Source organism: Monopterus albus, unplaced genomic scaffold, assembly GCF_001952655.1.
Source record: "Monopterus albus unplaced genomic scaffold, M_albus_1.0 scaffold323.1, whole genome shotgun sequence".
Classification (NCBI taxonomy): domain Eukaryota; kingdom Metazoa; phylum Chordata; class Actinopteri; order Synbranchiformes; family Synbranchidae; genus Monopterus; species Monopterus albus.
This window is the reverse complement of record NW_018128203.1, coordinates 9,934-29,726: the sequence shown is the minus strand read 5'-3', so window position 1 is coordinate 29,726 and position 19,793 is coordinate 9,934. Positions and strand designations below refer to the sequence as shown.

Below are 19,793 nucleotides of genomic sequence, written 5' to 3'. Positions count from 1 at the left end.
AAGAAAATTAATAAATGGAATAAGCATTCAATCTAATAGGGCCTCAGCAACAATCTCTTAAAAAATATCTGAGGACATGTGAATAAGCAGGAAGAATACATTTATAATGTATGACATATAGTCTATCTGTCTAAACAAAGCTAAATAAATAAGCAATCCCTATTATTCAGTCAAGAGAACCCTAAAAAGTGGGTCTGCAAAAGTGACGCAGACAAAGAAACACAGAGTCATTTTCATAGTGAGAGCAAAGCAGGTACAATAATCACTGTTGACAAATTGTGCTTCAAAAAACAGCTTCACCCCAGCAAACCCTTATGATCGTGCTTATCACTTAAATATCTCTCTGATTCATCAAGCAGGTGCTGGAGTAAATGGTGTGATGGAGCATGTGCTTCTTAGCAAATGTCAAAGATATTTTATCTGCTGACAAAGTAGGTACACTTAAGGGTTTTTAAGGAAGGTTCCCTATACATTGTTCCCTTATACATTCCCTGTCTGTGCATCTATATGCCATATTTACCCATCACTAGCTGTGCGTCTCCTCTTCCCCGTAGTGTGTCCCCCCTCTCTCTCCCTGTACCTTTCTGCAGGTTGCCCTGGCCCTGGAGCTCTATGTCTCTGACGAGCAGTCACCAGCCACATCGACCTGATCAGTAGTTTGTTGTGTCTTGTTGCTTTTCTTCTTTTCTCTCTCTCCTCTATCCACTCATCCCAACTTGTCGAGGCAGAAGGCCGCCCACAAAGAGCCGGGGTCTGTCGGAGGTTTCTTCCATTTAAGGGAATTTTTCCTCCCCACTGTCGCCAAGTGCTTGCTCAAGGGGGATTTGTTGGGTTTTCCTCTATAATAATAACAGTAAGGTCTAGACCTTACTATGTAAAGTGTCCTGAGATGACTTTTGTTGTGATTTGGCGCTATACAAATAAAATTGAATTGAATTGAATTTGAGAAGGAAATGAGTTATGTCTTTACTTTAAACAGACTGTAAATGACGGCTGTCCTCTACTCACCATCCGTCAGTTATCGCTCCTCTTCAATCATTTGCTCCTACTGTACAAGCGCCCCCCGCCACGTGGCGAGTATGCACGTGTGCTCCTTTTCTGTATCTTTCTCTCATGCTCCATTAATCTCTCTGTGCAGCCGGATGCAGGCAGAGCGAGCTTTTGGAGGCTACTTACAGCTCACAGGCATAAGACTAAGCCAACTCTGCTGCAGTTGCAGTGCAGAGGAAGGAGTGAAGGGGAGTAGGTGTTACATATTTTCTGCACACCCTTGAAATAAAATGGCACAGCAGTTACAGCATCTCTTTTTCTCTTTCTTTGCCAAGGAAAACTGGACAAATGCATTCACTCATGTCCATAGTGCAAAGGAGCTAAAGAGGTTTTCCAATCAAAAGCTTTCAAAGAGCCCACAACTCAGAACAACAATGCAAACCTGTAGTGAACGCGGGACAGAAATATCTCAATATTATGACAAAAAAATGAAATGACTCAAGATCACTCTTAAGTAACAGGTATAAAAAATTACAGTCTGTTCCTATTGACTCTAGCAGATACAAATCAGTCACACACCTGCAATATACGGTAGAAGGAATATATTAATAATGTTGATTATAGCCACTGATGATTGAGTAGCCTGTCATAATGACTAAAATCAGTGACAAAATAGAAAGACTGTGCAAATTATTAGAAATCTATCTTGATACACTTCGGAGAATATAGAGTGGGCTGTAATTAGCATCAATAACCACAGAACATAAATGCTTTGTTGTATCTACTGTATACATCTCCATTAAAACACAAGATTCCTCACTAGTCATCTGAATATACTGTATATGTAAATTATCTTGCTCTATTATAAAGTTATAATACATGAACTGGCATGATGCTACAAGGGGTGACAGTAAGAGGAGGGTTGACAGATGTTAACATGCTTATCCAGCTTGGGCACAGGCATCAGTTCAAAGACTGCACGTAACATCACAAGACATAGGAGTAGAATATACACACATCTGGAAGAATGCAATACCATGTTGCTGCTACTGCAATGTTTATATTAGCCTAACTCATGTTAGTATGCAGCCCAAGGTGAAAAGCCATACTCGTCATACCTTTTTATTTCTACATTCTCCTCACAGCTACCACCAAACAACAACAACAGCAATAATTCAATGAGAAACCATCAGCTGAGACCTAAAACACCATTGCGGTTGCTATGCCAACAAAGCTTCAGAACATAAAGAGACCACCAACAAGCCTGAACATTTGTGCAATCTGCTCTAGTGGCATAGTAGCCTTTTCATGAACACTATAAGCCTCTGCCTCAGTGTGGAGAAGCCTTTCAGTTTTTCACTAGTTCAAAATTTAACAGGTGTTTCAGCACAAGACATCTAGCCAGACTGGCCAAAAATTCTCAGACTGCACAGTGAAAATTTGTTCCTAGTTATAGGCTTTTTGGTAATGAAGGATTTATTTTTAACTCTTCCCAACTGCTACACTCATGCCAACTCACTGAGGATTTTAGAGAGCTGCAGTTCTGTTCAAGCTTGTTTAAGAGTTCCCAGGAAGTGACAAATGGCCATCGGCAAAGATGAGCACAGACTTCAATATAGATTATTAATCTTTTGTCAAAAATTATTACATGAACCTGTCATTCAAAAGACAACTGATATTTTGCGAATGTACCGAATCCATACTGTCAAGATATGAGTTTCAGTTTAAGGTTCTAAATGTTGTAAAATGCATGGAAAACATCTCCTTGCTAAGAGGCTATTTTAAAACCCTTCAACAACCCTGAGAGGACTTATCCAGAGACCTGACAAATACTTGAATGTTATTATTAGTATGCGTCTCAAATTGCTTCTGCACTATCCATCCACCCAGTTTCCCCATGGACAGTTATGCAAATCACAGTCTACAGCAAAGGACTCCATTATGGCAAATTAAAAAGTAGGTCCTGATACTGAAATGCTGCTGGTGAAATCCTCAAACTAAATAAGTAAAACTTTCATAACTTTACATCTTTTATAGGTCTACTCCGTCTCTCTTGGTTTGCTTACAATTTCTGAATAAAAGATATATTGTTCGTGACTGAAGAATATTTGACAAGTAGTCACGATAAAGTTGGGTATTTAGTAGGAAACCAGCTCGAACACCAGTTGAGAAGTCGTGAATTATTTAACGACAGGACAGATTGTGGTTTTCATTACGGAGATATTTAGCAAAGTTGTTACCAATCACGTGGTTTAAAAAAATATCCTACCGTTAAGAAAATCGACAGAATCCTGGACACTCCTTTTTGCTTCGCGCAGTTTACGCATAAATACTGAGATGAACTGTCTTTGACCTTAATCAAAATATTACCTGCTTTTTGACATGAAAAACATCACGCTTCTGTTACAAGGGGACAAAAGGCGTGTAGGCTGTTGCATCTTGCTTTACTATATTTGACAGTGGCTGCCAGAAAGCACACGCCTACCCCTTTAATCGATCCAGTTGTAGCAGTGCAAGGTTTTGTAAAATTGACCAAAACTATCAGCCCAAGCAGGAGTGATATTTTATGGTAAAACATGTTCAAAATATTCAAACATAATGGGGAGTGTTCGTCCAATTAATAAGATTTGGATTGAACACTCCTGAAATAGCGTAGCAAATTTAACAGTTCTGTGCAAAATGGCCAAATTATTGGTGGATCGATCATTCTCTTCACAGCTAAATCCGCCAAAAGTGGCACAGATAAGACTTTGAGCTATTAAATTGCTCACAACACCCGGTCAAACAAACAGACAAGACGTGGACTGTTACTGTCGCTTACCTCCAACACACAGCAATGACATTTCTTATATGTGCCTTTCTTACAGGGTCCAGGGTCTTCACCGGCTTCGTTAATTGAGCTAATCTGTGCAGGATACAAGCTTGGGAATAATCGCTGAAGATGGAGATGCCTCTCACCGCTAGCAGAGACTGGGCCAGGCAGAGTTTGATACAAAGAGGAAAGATGTCTTCACACTTCCAGAGCAATCCTCTGTGTCTTTCTTAGGGATGTAACTGTCCAAATATGTGTGTTTCTCCCCCTTCTCTTAGCTCTCCGCTCCCCCACACACAGCCATCTTGTTCAGCTTCAGCACCACCTTCTGCGTGGACAGCTCCTGGTAGTGACGTCAGGGGGTGGTGAGGGGGGGGGGGGCACACCTCTAATTCATTTTGTCACATATTTGCCATGATTACCTCCGCCAGGAGCAGAGGTAATGTTTTTCCAGAGTTGTTTGTTTGTTTGTTACCAGCGTAACTCATAAAGCAGTAAAGGGATTTGATGTCACTTTTTTGGGGAGACAGGGAATGGCCCATGGAACAACTGATTAGATTTTGGTGCTAGCAATTTGTAAAAGAAAGACTGCCAATATGCCAGCCACCTTGTGGCCAAAGTGCACAGCTACTGTGCTGAGCATAGGGAGCATGGGCATAGGGGCATGGTCACCCTCCTAAAAAGTGGACTTGCATGCAGAGAAATGGTGTGACTTGTGTGCCTCTGTCAAGGCTTACTGTTATGTTAGTCTGCATGGGACATTTATCCATTTATTCATGGCATTTAGCGGTCACTCATGTCTATTGCTTTTCTTGAATAACTTTTAATAGTGCTATCACCATGATTCCAAATACAAGCAGTATGTTTTTATGGTCAGTATTATGAGGGCCAGACTATTCAAGGAATACTGCTTTTAGATATAAAAGGCATTATGGGGAAACTGAGTTGCCCTGGCAGGTTTGCACTCAGAGTGCTGTTTAGTTGGCTAAGACAATTATAAAATAGTATTATCAAATACTATATTATCATCTTTGTGGAAGTATTCAGTGAAAAATATTTAACTAAATTAACCAGCCTTAAAGGAAAGGCAAACAGGGCTGAGAAATAACTGCTTGGCACTTAAAGGACACTGGCCTTTACATACACTGACAGCAAGAGATGAAGTCCCTTAAACTGTATCTCTTCAGCAGAATTTAAATTGGAAAACATCTTTCAATATTTTAAATCAAATTCTAATATTCAAGAAAAACAGTCTCACTCCGATGCTACTGTGCAACTTAGCTTACTGACAAACTGCGCATAGATCTTGACAATATTAATATGCTGACTGCTAAATGATACTTGACAGGAAGCAGATGAAGTGTTGAGGCCTAAATTCTGCAGAATACAGAAAAAAAACATGTTATTTGGCACAAATTATAAATCTTAAGCAGGATAAGAATCTCACTGGCAAAACCTGAGCTATACTGAGTCACTGTAAAGTGTGCTGAATATTTTCAACATCCTTCCTGTTTATAAAAAAAAACAAAAAAAACCCAGCAATCAGACTGATGGAACTCTGGTCCAACATTCTTTCTATGGTCCAACACCTCCCCCTGCTGGAACATCCTTTGCATCTTTACAGTTTCTCCTTCAGGGTCAGCTCACCAAAACCACACAAAAGCATAGTAACGGTACAGATTTGACAAAGGAAAACAGGTTCTTTCGTAATTAGATTTAAACTCAATTTAGGATTATTTCAGACAAGTCACAACAATTTAAGAAAGCAAAATTGAACACATTTACCCTTTGTTGGAAACATATAGTTTAATGAGAATTTGAAAAATACGAAATATACTAGACAAATATATAATATTCTGACAACATGTGAAACTGCTTGTCCATTACATAACTTGCCATTATTGATGTAAATTCAGACGCATGTGGCCCAAAATTTAATTTTCACACCTTCCGGTTTTTCTTTTTCGTGCATTCTAAATATCACACTGTACACAATACCCACCCACCCACATGCCAAATGGCATTTATTGTAAACTGATAATTAGGCTTATGTTATTGGACAGGACATTGGCCCATAGGTAACTGCTCATACAAAGCTATACAATAGGGTTAGAGTCAAACCGAATTCAATGTTCAAAATGTAAAATTGCACTGCAAACCATGTGCTTGAATACACATATTCTATGGAATGCACATTCATAAGGAAGAGGCATGTAGACAGGGACTGTGTGTGGAATTCTGAAATATTTGCACCCTTGCCTTTACTGTCCTTGAGATATCAACATGCTTTGTTGAATGGCACTGACTTGACCCAGCACCACTGAGGCTGTCATGTGACCCTCTGATGCAGGAAAGAAGGGTCTCCAGCTGGAGTGTTCTCATAACTTCTCACTGACAACAAATGAAAGTACACAGGATTACTATTAAACCCATTCATACGACTATAAATTCTGCTCAACTTGACTGCAACCACACTTAAACATCATGGTAAAGTCTAATTGCTTATTTAACGTTTAACAATTTGACCAATGAAGATTAATGTACACCATCAATGAACTGAATCTCAACCCTTTTAATGATGATGAAACATGCAAAAACAGCTGTCTCAAACTCAGTTTGCCTCAAGGCCACTGAACAAGCTGTTCTCTCTTAGACGGTACATTGACACTATGGAACTGAGCAACTCATCTTGTGTTCTCATTTCCCTTGTACCAGTCACACTACTACTCTTTAAGCAAATAAGGAATAATCCAGATAACACTGTGAATGATGCGTATAACTGGTAGTCAGGTACATTTAGTAGCAATCAGTTAGATGGTATCAGTGGTCATACAAAGCTTAAATGCAATTGATATTAGTTACCTGTCCAGATGAGAGAGGACCTCACAAAGCTGAGCGAGCAGTGCACGATGCTTATGGGGGTTTCCCTCGAGCACTCCACTGAGCCGGCTCAGGTACGAGTCAAGGTTCCCAAAAGATGCTGTCTCACCTGTACCTGTTCAGAGAAAATGCAGAAGAATCAAATCCACAGCATTAAGTTATTTTATTTGATTTTCTCATGGGAAATTCCAAGGTTTCTGTTTATTTTCGCTGTTATAATAGACAGGTATTTAACAGTCAAGTTGCTGAGTCAGTTAAGTAGTTGAACTTCATTAATGCATTAACAGTAAGAGAAGAAGCAAAATGAGCCTCTTATAACCTGATACCAGGAGATCTTTCTAATATCATGCAGGGGTGTTGCTACAGTATATGTTTGTCTGTTTTCAGACTAAATACAGCCACCTGACTGCTGACCTGGCAAGGGGACTGAGGAGAGGCTGTTAACCAGTGTATGCTTAATGGCCAGCAAGTGTTGCTGAAGAGCCTGGGTACGCTTTTCATCCTGTCCCAGTTCAGCCTCCAGTCGCTCTTTAGCGTTGTACATGTCTTTAATGTGACGCTGCAACACTGCATTCTGCTCCTCAAACTCAATGTTGGCCTTACGAAGCCTTCGCAACTCAGCCTCGCGAGCTGAAACCACAAGGAATGAAATACAAAAGTATTATATGTAAGACTGTCTTAGATGGAATATGTAAATTATAGACTTAATAATGTAACAGCACAACTCTAAGTACACAATCACGCTGAATGCAGTGAACTTACATGTTACACATAAGAATGACAAATTTCCTGTTTACAGTTTCTCAGTTACCTTTGTTCTGATCGAGGAATTCCTCTGTGAAGATAGGGATGTCAAATCTGCTTGAAAGGTCAGAAGCCTGAAAGACAAAGACATCAACAGCAAATGGATTATATAGCTGTCTAGAATTTATGGGAAAATTCCAGGGCAGAATTAACAGTGATAAGACAGAAGAAGTGTCATATACCTTTGGTAAAGATGACCCTGAACTAGTACCAATGATGACTGATGAAGTGTCTTCTGAAAAAGAAAATATATGTGTATAATACAGCTCACACTGCACCAAATAATGATGTGTCAAATATATACTATCTTTCTATTTGCCCAGTGATGTAGTGGTTGTTTATTAGGCACAGTAACCAATAAACACACACACACACACACACACACACACACACACCTAAGCATTAACCAACATGAAAAACATTAGATAAATAGAAGTTGGTCATCACCTTTTTTGACCCTTTTGTCCTGAATCTTAGCACTGGTGATTTGATAGGCCTCAGTCTGTTGATATTCCTTCAGTTCCTGAGCGTACTGTATCTTTTCCCGTTCTGCCTCATCCAGATAACGCTGTCGATAAACAGAAATAATAGGTCTGTGCTTGATCATTTGAAACTTTTTTTTTAAATAATGCTTTTTGGAAACTGGTCATTATGTCATAAAAATTATTTGCCTGCAAACACATTTCACAACCACACATCTGACAAAAAAAACTACTGAGAAATATCTTAAACAAAAATAAAGTCAAACAATAGAACTTAATGCGAGTGACATTATATTGAAGTAAGAAAGATAATGATGACTCTCACAGCATAACTCAAATACAATAACACTTGCAATTATATTCTTGAAGCATAGTTTTCTTTGTAATAAAGCATCCTTTAAAACCTTGCACACTTAAATTACTACAGGTATGTAGTACATGGAAAACTCAAAAAGTTACCCGTTTGTCGTTTGGGGCCAATCGTGTCCACTCTGCTCCTAGTCTTTTGGTGATTTCTGGGAAAGGTAAGTCAGGGTATCGAGCCCGCATGTGTTCCCGACGTTCATTCAGGAAGCGGACATATCCCGTTACTGGTGCCTTGGGACCATTTGGTAGCACCTTCTTTCTTTTCTTTCCCTTTGGCCAGCCTCTCTTCTTTGGCTGCAGAGCAGAGCATGATGACATTGTTCAAATTGCTTGTTTTGTGAAACCAACACTGCATATCCCAAAGATATTCAGCTTACTATGACATAAGACTAAGAAAACCTGAAAATGTCAGCAGTTAAGACCAGAATTTCTATTATCTTTGATTTAAAAATGTAAACAATTACTTGACTTTATGCTGACTAATTATGTCAGCCCAAATACATTCACTCTAATATAGACAATTCTGTAACAAATCCTACCATCAATACAACACATTTCAATGTTATTCTCTTCAGGAAGCAGTTTATGGTAACCTGTACTGAGTTAGACTGAGAGGCATTTATTCCATTTATTGTCAATTTTATTCATCAGCTGTGTTGTTTTATTTCAGTTATTGTACACAAGTGTTATATAAAGACGCTGCAAGGCAGCATGTAGGCCTATGCGAAGTCATCCCTAGTGTGTCCCCTCATGTAACATTGTCTTAATAAAACGGCGAATTAGTGTACAGTAAGCCGTTTAACTCCTCACAAAACGTGAGCTGCAAAACCTAACAGCCTTGCTCTTTCAACAGGCTCGTGTATTGCAAATTACAGGTACTTTACACAAATTCTAATCATCCTGGTCAGATGCATCAGGGCTCACCTCATCTTGCGGTTGATCTGCTGAATGTGAAGCTTTGGGTTGCTGTGATGCTTCACTCTGCTCTTGTTTGATTCCCCCCATGATCTCCGTACGAGAAATTGACTATTTATTGGAGATAAAAGTACAAACGGACAACAATCAGTTTGGGTTATATCATGGGCAAAATAAAGTGAGAGAGGCTTTAAAAAACATGAGCGCAGTTGTGAATTTCATTAATTCTCCCCCTGTGATGCCGCTGCCAATTAGGCTAACCTGCCTGCTAGCAGTTCAGTGTGGCTAACTGGTCGCACGGTTCACATACACACAACGGACAATATCCGCGCAAAAAGATAATTTGAACTGCCCATTCTTTAGAAGAAACAAAATATATAATTCATACACTAAATTAAGTTTGTCCACCCAGGACAGAGGTATGTTTATAAAAAAAATATATATTTTTAGATAAGCGTTTCTAATACTCACCGGATAATAAATATCTCGGCCAAACAGGAAGAGAAGCCTATCTGTCATCTGATTGGTCGGTACAGACACTCGTGATTGGTTGAATGGAGATTTCCCCTTCGCTACCGCCTGCACCGGTATATAACAGTACGAGAATATTAATCTAAACTCTTGAAAGTTCTCCCTAGTTGCGTAGGATTTCTTAGGAGATTGAACGAAAATTGAAAGTATATAGCTGCATAAAATATAAATACTCAAGTAAAATACAAGTAGGCTACCTCAAATTTGTAAAACGGTACAGTATTAGAGTAAATGTTTAACAAAGATCAGCCCTTAGAATGAAGCCAATGAACATTTTGACATCTTAAATACTAATATGCACTTTATTGGAATAAGACAAACTCCCATCGTTTTTCGTTATGTAGTCTACTTTATTTGTATTATACTTTATATTTTAGTTTCCCTATTTTTATGGCAATGTGTCTTATTTGTACTGTCCTTTACCGTCGTAATTCAAACCGGAATAAAGTTTAATCAAACTGTAGGATGTAGTGCCGCTAATGAACTATAATGGTATGCTTCAATCCCCCCAAAATCTCAAGCCCACTGCCCAACCTTTATTTCGAAAGTTTTCCCGGAAGTGGAAGACTTGTGATTTCGTGACACCTACTGTATATTCTAATGATTTAGATTTTGTACGATACACGTCTAACTACGATGCTGTATGATAGCATTGCAAGACAGCAAAGTGTCCACCGGCTCCTGGCTCCTTGATGTACCTTTTTTTATTTTTTATTTCCAAAGTCTACAGTAGACAGCACTGTGGTTGTCCTGCTTGTTCAGAGGTTTTTCACTGTATGGTTAATGGATGTGCTCAACAAAGACCTGAAAGATTACTTGTTTTATCATCTTAGAAAGCTTGATTGTTGACATACGGCTTTGGTGAAGATCAGGTCACATTTCAGTAACAACTTATGCAGAAAACCAGGGAATGGCAATGCAAACAAAGCTATCACTTTATATTGCGAAGCCAAGGGCACACATTGACAAACAGCAACTCTAATAGCAGTACAGGATAACTCAGCATCTATAATGCTGCCTATTTATCTTAAAGACCACCTCTGCAGGGGAAGGGAATCCACACAGAATAGAGCCAGTGCTGCTGAGGTCCAATACCAGCATGGATTTCTATTCTTGTAGGTTCTGGTGGCAGAATTTTAACCGTTAAATGTATTCCCTTTTAGAGCAAAATGGTCAGAGAAAGTTCCCAAACCTTCAACAGGTTGTATATCAAACCTAAAAACAAAGATAACAGACCTTTAATGTGCCTAAGCAAAGAATGAGGCAAGAAAGCATTTTTAAAAAGAATAGATAGTTGAACATTAAAATTAAATTAACAGCATAATATTTAACCAGCAAGGCCACAAAAGGTTAAACTGCAATAACCAAGGTTTGTGAAATTCAACCTGGAAATCTGACATATTTGCAATACAAGCATGGACCTTTATTCTATTTAAAGCATGGCTACTTTAGATTTAAGTAGCCACTGGAATAAACATCTGAAGTAACAGTAAGCACACAATCAAGGAGAAAAAAAAGCCTCACTCACTCGTATGTTTTTATTTTCCTTTATTTGTTTACAATTTTTGTAGTTTATTTACTGATGAACTTTGTGGCAACAGCTCATGTTCTGTACAGTCCGGTCACATGATGTAGACTGGAATTTGTTGGGAAAGAAGGAATGAAGTAACAGCCAAGTGGGGTCTGGGCTTTTACAATTTGTCCAGGTAGTTATCCAAGGCTGGAACACCTTCTTTGAGACCCTTACGTTTGCGTGTCTCCATGACAACTATACCTGGCTTGCTAGAAGGCTCCATTGGATTTCCAGGGAGGATTTGCCAGTGGTCAAACACACACTGTGGGAAGGCCTGGCCACCAGTGTTGGAACGAAGGTCAGCTGTGAAACCTTGAAACAGACAACGAATATGGTTCAGTATGATCCATCCATTATCTACAGCTTATTTCTGAATAGGGTCGTGACTTATCCCAGTGGACAATGGGCAAGAGGCAGGGCTGACATGTAGACAAACAACCTAGGGGAAATTTAGAGTCACCAATCAACCTAAGCTGTGGATTGTTGGAGCAAGTCGGAGAGAACCCACACTCTGCACACTCCCCGGCTTGAACCTGGAACCTTCTTGCTGTGAGGCAACAGTGCTAACCACTGCGCCGCCCCCTACATGGCAATTAATGTGTGCAAAAGACACAAATGTTGCAATGAGCATCTGTTTTCCCATTTGGTCACCATTTAACGAGCTTTCAGTGTCAGATGGCAGCCAACACTACATACCCTTAAGTTTCTAGGACACACAAAAAGATAATGATGTACTGAAGTTACATGATTGGCTCTGGAGGAGGAGAAAAAAAAGAAAAGAAAAAAAGCACTATGCCATGAATCTGCACTTTGCTCAGTCTACTCCCTGCCATTTCAATGAACCAATTTTTCCCTCTACTGCTAATGCTTAATTTTAAAAACTGCTTTTATTCTTCAAGTTAATTACAACACCTGGCTGACAGTACTTTTTAAATACACTTGCTGTGAAGTTTACATATACATATACACAACGCTATCAAGTTGTAATTAAATGAGGGTCAAGACATTCTGGGGGAGCACCCACTTGTTAGCCTCCATTATATTTTGTAATTCAAGTATCTGTTAATGTTTTTATAAAAAAAAGCAATAAAGTAGCATTGTAAACAAAAATTGACTATTTAGGCCAAGAATGAACGTGAAAGACATTCGATTCATAACTGTAATATCCACCTGCATACACTACAATATTGCTGTGATGGTAAAACAACTCTTCTGCTTACTATGAAAATTGAGTTGCTGCACTAAAAACAAGCTTGGGTCTTAGCAACATACTGTGTCTAATGTTTACTGTTGCTGATTGTAAGGATTAGAAACCATACATTTCCAAACCAACTGAAAAGCACATCAAAAACACACAGGAGGAGGCAGGTCATGATACGTGTAAACAATTGTACTCTGATACGCCCAGGCAAACTGATCCATTTCCCATGCCTAATGTCCCACTACGCAACCATGATGACACTACACAAACCCATGACCTTAAAAACAATTTGACTTCAATGTCAACTTCACACAAAAATCATTACTTTTACAGCATTAAAACTGTCAGTAATGTGTAACTAAAGCTAATAAAACATACCAACATAAATTGAATCAGACAAAATTAACACTTTCACGTTATACTCATGGTTAAGAGGACTTACCAAATGACTCCATGACAGGCAGGTAGGCCTTGATGACACGCATTGGTGTTCCCATGACACTGGACTCCTCAAACACATGACCACGCCTCTTGGTCAACACACCGTAGATTCCACCCATTGCAGCTTCAGGACACTGCAGAGTGGAAAAAAGTTTTACAGAAAATACTCAAATCTGTGAAATAACAGCCAACTACAAGATCTAACAACTCTGGTAAAAAAAAAAGAACGCCAATTTGTAACAAGTAAAACCCTCGGCAACTATGCCCTGGCAAATCCCAAAAGGTGTGACAAACTTGGTGAGCAAGTTCCAAAAGTCAAGAGGATTAAATAAAGGACTAAAATCCAATCAGTTATTGTAAGAAGAAAAAGTCAGACTACATGGCCACTGGCACTGACCTGGATCTCCACCAGGTAGATGGGCTCCATAATTCTGGGCTCAGCTGTGAGCTCGCATGCATACAGAACTCTGCGAGCTGTGGGAATAATCTGACCACCACCACGATGAATGGCATCTGCATGCAGGGTCACATCATGGATGTCGAAGCGAATGGCACGCATGTTCTCTTCACAGAGGACGCCCTAAAGAAAACACACCAAATGTAGATCAAAAGCACATCTAGGGAACACCAAATAGACAAAGCACACAACTACTTAAAAACAACACAATACTACCCAAAATAAGACTTGTCTGAGTGCAAGAAACAGGGAATTCAACTGCCCCCTTACCTCCTTGACTGCCCACTGGAAGCCAGCCACAACGCTATCCTTGATCTCACTAAGGTACTGCACTCCCTTGGTGACGTCGACCAACAGGTTGGGGCCATTTCCATCAGGCCCAAAGCACCAGATCTTCCTGGCTTCAGTGACATCCCACTCGTACTTGTCAGCGAGGTAACGCGCACGACCCTTAAGCTCCTGACGAGCAGAAACCTCTCCCTTCTCAATGTCTTCTGCCAGGCCCTCTTCAAAGGGACGGGCCTTCATGAACAGACGGTTGTGCTTGTTGGGTGACTTTGACAAACACATGACATCTGATTCGGCGCTGACTGTCTCTCTGTAGGATACCACTGGTTCAGATTTCTAAAAAGAAAAAAATGTTTTACTGCAGAAATGTTCACCTCTGGAACATGAAAATGACACGTCACTTTATCCATTTGATTTTTACAGATCTTATCATTAGTACACATAGATTAAATATAATCTCTGTTTATTCAAATGCTGCTTTTAGTCACCTTCAGTGGAATGCAAGCATGATCCTCTTCCAGATCCTTCAGACAGATCTCCAGATGCAGCTCTCCAGCTCCAGCAACGATATGTTCTCCAGACTCCTCAATGATGCACTGCACCATGGGATCTGACTTTGACAGACGCTTCAAGCCCTCCACCAGTTTAGGCAGGTCAGCAGGGTTTTTGGCCTCCACTGCAACTCTCACCACAGGGCTGACGCTGAACTTCATCACTTTCATGTTGTGTGCATGCTCAAAGGTGGTGATTGTTCCAGTCTTGACAAGGAACTGGTCCACTCCAACCAGACCCACGATGTTGCCACATGGCACATCTTCAATGGGCTCAACATAACGGCCCATCATCAAAATGGTCCTGGAAAAGAGAAGTGTGTGAGCAGAAGAGAAATTCAATTCAGATGCAACTAATATCTGTTTAAGTGACCTCATAACTGATGTGCCAATATATATGCCAAATGTTGAAACCAACCTCTGTATTGGCTTCAAGTAGAGGTCTTCCTTCTTTCCAGGGACAAAATTTGGTCCCATGATGCGTACTTTCAGGCCAGTGGAGACACACCCAGAGAACACACGACCAAATGCATAGAAGCGACCCTTGTCACTGGTGGGGACCATCTTTGAGATGTACATCATCAAGGGAGCCTTGGGGTCACAGTTCTTGATACCTAGGTAAACAATTTAGTCTGTCAGTAAAAATCCCAAAACAACAAACAATTATTAAAATTATGCATGTGCAGTAGATTTGACTTTTCATTGCTGTGCATGAGCAAATGTAAAATGAATCAGCTTCATACCCATGGCAGCCTCGTCATCACCGGGTCCTTCATAGAGCAGCTCACAGCGGTACTTCTGGGCAGTGACAGGGGAAGGCAGGTGGATGGTGATCATTTGCAGAAGGGCTTCTCCAGCAGGCAGCCAGCGCCGCATGACGGCCTTCAGGAGAGGTTTACCCTCCTTGTCCTTGTCCTCAGTATCCAACTTGATTTCCAGCTTCTGGATCAGTTTGGCAGTTTCCTCCTTCTTAAAGTTCATGATGGCATCAAACACCTAAAAAGGTATTCATTTCGATAAGCAGAATGTTTTAACATGATCACGCCAAGGTTGTTTAAACAAACCATTGATTCCATGCCCTGCTCAGACAAAAGGTGATCATCACAGATTAGTCAGGTCAAAGTGAAGAATTTTCAAGTCATCATTTGCAGGCATTTAAGACCAACTATTTATTTTGGTCAGATTTTACAATAACCTTATTACCAAATGTAGCTCCCTGACCATTGTTGCTTTTTTTTTTTTTTTTTTTAGATGCACTGTATCTGAATGTCTAAAAAAACAACAATGTCCTGTCCAGTTTTGTTACCTTGAAGATGGGGTCCAGGATGAGAGCAACAAAGGTGCGGGGGTACTTTTTGCCATCAGCTCCAGTAGCAGTCTTGACAAACTTTCCATTATCTACATCAAAGTACCTAGAATACATAAGGTGTAATAATTAATCAATAGCCAGAAACAACTACATTGGTAACACACCCAAATTCTGTTTGAGATAAAAGGGATTTACAAAGAATTCACTGTGTTCCCATACAACTATTTTACTGCTAGCTACATGCCCCAGTCATATGCACTTCAATCAAGTGCTCTGTTTTAGAGACTCACCTATCACCCCACAGCTTCTTCATCATGTCTTCCACCTTCTTGCAGCGCTCCACTGGTGTCATCTGGGTGTTGCCTTTGGCAGCAAACTTGGCTGCATACATCTCAGCAAACTGCTTCAGAGTGAAAGCCCAGCCATGGAGTCCAGAGCCAAAGCCAATAGTACCAATGACTGGATCAACCTAGGACAGGTGGCATCGCCACATCATCATGAGCACAGTACACTTTAAAGAATTTTCATTAAATGTTTCTAGTCATTCTGACACGCAATTTTACTTGAGACAAGACATAAAATTCATGGTGTGCTTGAGGTGTTCCAACGGTGAGCGCGCCACTTGTGATAAAAAGTTCAGACAGCCACTCACCATAATGTTTCCCATAGGTCCATGTTCATCTTCTCCGTACGTGGAGATGATCACATTGACCGACTCAACAATACGCTGGAAAGCCTGATAGAGGTCTTCTGGTTCAAGCTGCAACTCCAACAAGGCACGATCCATCTTGTTCATCATCAGGACTGGCTTGATACGCTCACAAATGGCCTGACGGAGCACTGTCTCAGTTTGCACACAAACACCTAGGGGGGTAGACAGATAATTTAGCCCATGCAGGTTAAGATGCGAATGTGATTTAACACAAGCAGCACAGAATATGCACATTTCCAAGCAAAGAAAGATGTCTTGCAAGAAAAATATGTACACTGGAGATTATTTAAGACTTTTATAAGCAAGCTGTCCAGTGGGCCAAGTAAAGGACATTATTTTTGTAGTAATTTGTTTTAATGAACACAGATCTATTTTACACCACTGAAAATGTGATTCAATTTTGACTAGTTTTGTATATTTCTGATATAAAGCTTTGACTAGCACTGTAAAAGTTTGACCTGCAGTCTTCTGCTTATTGACTAAGAAAAAAATGTGCAAGTGAAAAACAGAATCCAGTTTGAGACCTCATCCTTCCTTACCAGACACACAGTCCACTACAACCAAGGCTCCATCAGTCACACGGAGAGCAGCAGTCACTTCAGATGAAAAGTCAACGTGTCCTGGTGAGTCAATCAGGTTGATTAAGAAGCCAGAACCATCCTTGGCCTGCTTAATGAAGGCCATGTCATTTTCACTGAGCTCATAGAACATTGAGATGGCGCTGAAAGTTAAGACAAAGTCAGATGTCAAGTTTAACAACTCAAACTCTTGTCAACACATCTATGGCTCAGATTAAGCATAAATTAAGTTTACTACTATGCATAATTGTTTTTATACAGTTACTCAAAAAAGGGATTGTCAACATAGCTAAAATAAACAGTGACTGGTTGACCGCATTGTGGGCAACTTATAAGAGAGAGACGTTCTCAAGCAGGCCATTTGTACCACCTAGATTCTCCAGTAAACACAAACGTGAAGAAATGACACATGAGCAGGTGTTGCTCAGGCTGCCCTTAAACAATTTTCTACTTGATACCAAACATCAGCAGTCAGACACAGGCCTACAGTTAGTGAAACCACAGTATAGAAAAGGTACAATGAAAGACTGTAGTTAAAAATATTACAAGATACTTACGTAGACTTGATGGTTATGCAACGTTCCTGTTCGTCTTTGCGTGTGTCTGTGAAACGGGTCTCCCCAGCACGAGCCGAGGCAATGATACCAGCCTTTGACACCAGTGAGTCTGTCAGAGTTGACTTTCCATGATCGACATGAGCAATCACAGACATGTTACGGATGTTGGCCTTCTTGTCCATGATAGCACGGATCTGGTCTATGGTAAAGTTCACCTGAAGAGGGAAAAAAGGTCAGATTTGAATATTCACAAAAAAGGGAAACAAGAATATTTTGGTGGGGCTTTCTGTCAAGCAGGCCAACAATCAGGTTTATGACTGGATGCTGTGTCATCCTGATCCACGGCCAGGGACTGATTCGTTGGCCATTATTTTAGGTAATAAAAAGGGACAAACATAAATACCTACTTAAGTTAAAAGGTACTAATGTGCATACACTGCAAAATAGAATTGCTTAAAATGCAATGGCTGCATACCCGTTTCACTACTTCACAGTCACTTACGTTCATGTTAAGCTTACTTCCATTTCAGTATACAAACGTTACTAATTCCACAACTAAGAATCAATAGGCTGTTGTCTTTCAGTTATTACGCATATAAATGCACCCAGAGGATAGAGAAATATGTTGCTGACGCACTGTAAAATGTTCGGCACTTCCACCCTGGTCGTTGGGTATCCGCCATCAACGTTATTGTTAGCTATGCTAGGAAGAACATTATTAACAACTTTGTTTATCAGTGTTTGTCAATATATCCAGAGTAGAAGAAGCTTCATTACTAAACTTGTGTTAAACAAATCCTTCGTAAAAAACGAATTAACCCAGCAACACCTGGCATAACATGTAGCCTTGAATAGGCCACGTGTACAGACTTTGACATTATGCTACATGCTAACATTAGCTCTATAGCTAAACTGGCCGGACGAGCCGGTGAATACGAAATGCCGGCATTATAGCTCTCCAACTAAGTACAACTTCAAAAACAGATATTTCCTTCACGCATCTCGCCCCACCACAAATAATACATTTAAATTGTATCCTTGTCATAAATACATTATGTCTGTATCAATATTGGCACGATTTAAATAGAACAAGAGCTTGTTAGATTAAAAACCGCCACTATCAAAGTTAGCAGACACCGCAACTCTTATAGCTAACGTTAACTGACTATTTCAACCCACTTTGACATTTCGTCACTCAAACCTGTAATAAATGTAACAGCCCTAAGCACATAAAAACCGGGATAACAGCGACCGGTCAGAACTGATCTTCTTGAGTTTCAGCGGGCCTATGGAGCTAGTAGTACATATGACAAAATGGTTGCCATTTCGATCAAAGCACAACCCTGACATGTAAACAGCATAGCATCTGTAAAATAGCAGAATGTTAAGATTAATATTGGGCTCAAAGGACACCACGTAGGTCCGACAACTGTTTAATCACTCCAGAAAAATACTTAAGACTCACCATTTTGCCCGATGTTTTAGGATTCACTTAATGGAAAAAGCTGACAAAATTTTACACTGCCCACCTCACGAGGGCATAGGCAGGGAAGAGGCCGCTGACGTCAGAAAACATGATTTTATACCGTGTGCGTATGGCCTGTGCGTCAGCTCGTAATAGGGTTACGCTGATAGCTGTTTCTCTGACCTAAGGATACTAATGGCAAACATTCGCACTTAATACATCCACGGGGAAAACCATGATAAAAATATCCGATTGTTATCGACATAAAATCATTAGTTAAGCACATTAGAGTTGCATTTTAAAAGAAAAATCTGACAGAAGCACTGGGAGAATCCTTGCATACTGTATATGTGTGCTGTATAGCAGCAGCACAGTGGCTAAGAGGAAAACGCTCCAGAGGGTCATTAATACGGACCAGGAGATTGTCGGCTGCCCTCTCCTCCTCTGGAAGAGCTACACAGATCACCCAGGGCGTTCACTGTTTGAACTGCTGCCTTCGTTCAGAGCAATCAACTCAAAAACCACTAGATTCAGGAATAGTTTTTACCCAACAGCAGTTACCACACTCAATGCTGCTAAAATATAATATGACTGTGTGTGTGACAATGACAATAAAGGATTTTCTTATCTTATCTTATCTTATCTTATCTTATCTTATCTTATAAATTTGTCAAAAATGAGCGATATGTTCTCAAACAAAAAATAGCCTAGACAAGATTGATAAAAAAAACTATCAAAAACATTGAGATTATTTTTATTATTGCTAGGTTTTAACATGACTATTCTTTGTCTACTATAGCCTATTGTTAATTTAATTTAATTTAATTTTTTCAGCAGATGGCACTACAGCCTCACTCCAAAAAACTCCAGCTTTCAACACC

At 40.0% G+C, this 19,793-nt stretch overlaps 3 protein-coding genes across 14 annotated transcripts in view; all 3 read right to left on the bottom strand.

The window, feature by feature from the left end:
* Positions 1-4,114, bottom strand: part of unc13a (unc-13 homolog A (C. elegans)) — a 50,165-nt gene extending 46,051 nt beyond the window's left edge. For all 10 annotated transcript variants that reach the window (XM_020624231.1, XM_020624234.1, XM_020624232.1 and 7 more), the window contains exon 1: positions 3,812-4,114. In XM_020624231.1, coding sequence (XP_020479887.1) covers positions 3,812-3,833 — 22 coding nt within the window. In that variant the 5' untranslated portion in view covers positions 3,834-4,114. The remainder of the gene's footprint in view (positions 1-3,811) is intronic.
* Positions 4,115-5,588: 1,474 nt separating this feature from the next.
* hmg20b (high mobility group 20B) lies at positions 5,589-9,821 on the bottom strand. Of its 3 annotated transcripts, none has more exons than XM_020624244.1 (9): positions 9,721-9,821; positions 9,259-9,360; positions 8,428-8,628; positions 7,934-8,054; positions 7,669-7,721; positions 7,494-7,560; positions 7,097-7,312; positions 6,665-6,797; positions 5,589-6,193 (listed from the first exon to the last, which is right to left on the bottom strand). In XM_020624244.1, exons 1-9 carry the CDS (start codon positions 9,766-9,768, stop codon positions 6,181-6,183), a joined length of 954 nt encoding a protein of 317 aa, XP_020479900.1. In that variant the 5' UTR covers positions 9,769-9,821; the 3' UTR covers positions 5,589-6,180. The 3 variants fall into 3 exon arrangements, with proteins under 3 accessions (XP_020479900.1, XP_020479901.1, XP_020479902.1); XM_020624245.1 differs by lacking the exon at positions 9,721-9,821 and adding an exon at positions 9,511-9,704; XM_020624246.1 differs by lacking the exon at positions 9,721-9,821 and adding an exon at positions 9,515-9,704.
* Positions 9,822-11,311: 1,490 nt separating this feature from the next.
* Positions 11,312-19,016, bottom strand: LOC109974180 (elongation factor 2-like). Its single transcript, XM_020624248.1, has 13 exons — positions 18,913-19,016; positions 17,448-17,662; positions 16,852-17,033; positions 16,253-16,464; positions 15,891-16,069; positions 15,598-15,703; positions 15,035-15,287; positions 14,710-14,905; positions 14,229-14,595; positions 13,723-14,076; positions 13,393-13,575; positions 12,997-13,129; positions 11,312-11,665 (listed from the first exon to the last, which is right to left on the bottom strand). Exons 1-13 carry the CDS (start codon positions 18,913-18,915, stop codon positions 11,472-11,474), a joined length of 2,577 nt encoding a protein of 858 aa, XP_020479904.1. The 5' UTR covers positions 18,916-19,016; the 3' UTR covers positions 11,312-11,471.
* Between the last annotated feature and the right edge of the window lie 777 nt (positions 19,017-19,793).

Coding starts and splice junctions, on each gene's coding strand:
- LOC109974180 (XM_020624248.1), bottom strand. Junction 16,070..16,252: donor GACCTATGGGAAACATTATG/GTGAGTGGCTGT, acceptor CACCTGTCCTAG/GTTGATCCAGTCATTGGTAC. Junction 15,704..15,890: donor AAGAAGCTGTGGGGTGATAG/GTGAGTCTCTAA, acceptor TATGTATTCTAG/GTACTTTGATGTAGATAATG.
- hmg20b (XM_020624244.1), bottom strand. CDS start 9,768: ATGACAGATAGGCTTCTCTTCCTGTTTGGCCGAGATATTTATTATCCG. Junction 7,313..7,493: donor ATTCCTCGATCAGAACAAAG/GTAACTGAGAAA, acceptor TTGTGGTTTCAG/CTCGCGAGGCTGAGTTGCGA. Junction 6,798..7,096: donor CTCCTCAGTCCCCTTGCCAG/GTCAGCAGTCAG, acceptor TTCTCTGAACAG/GTACAGGTGAGACAGCATCT.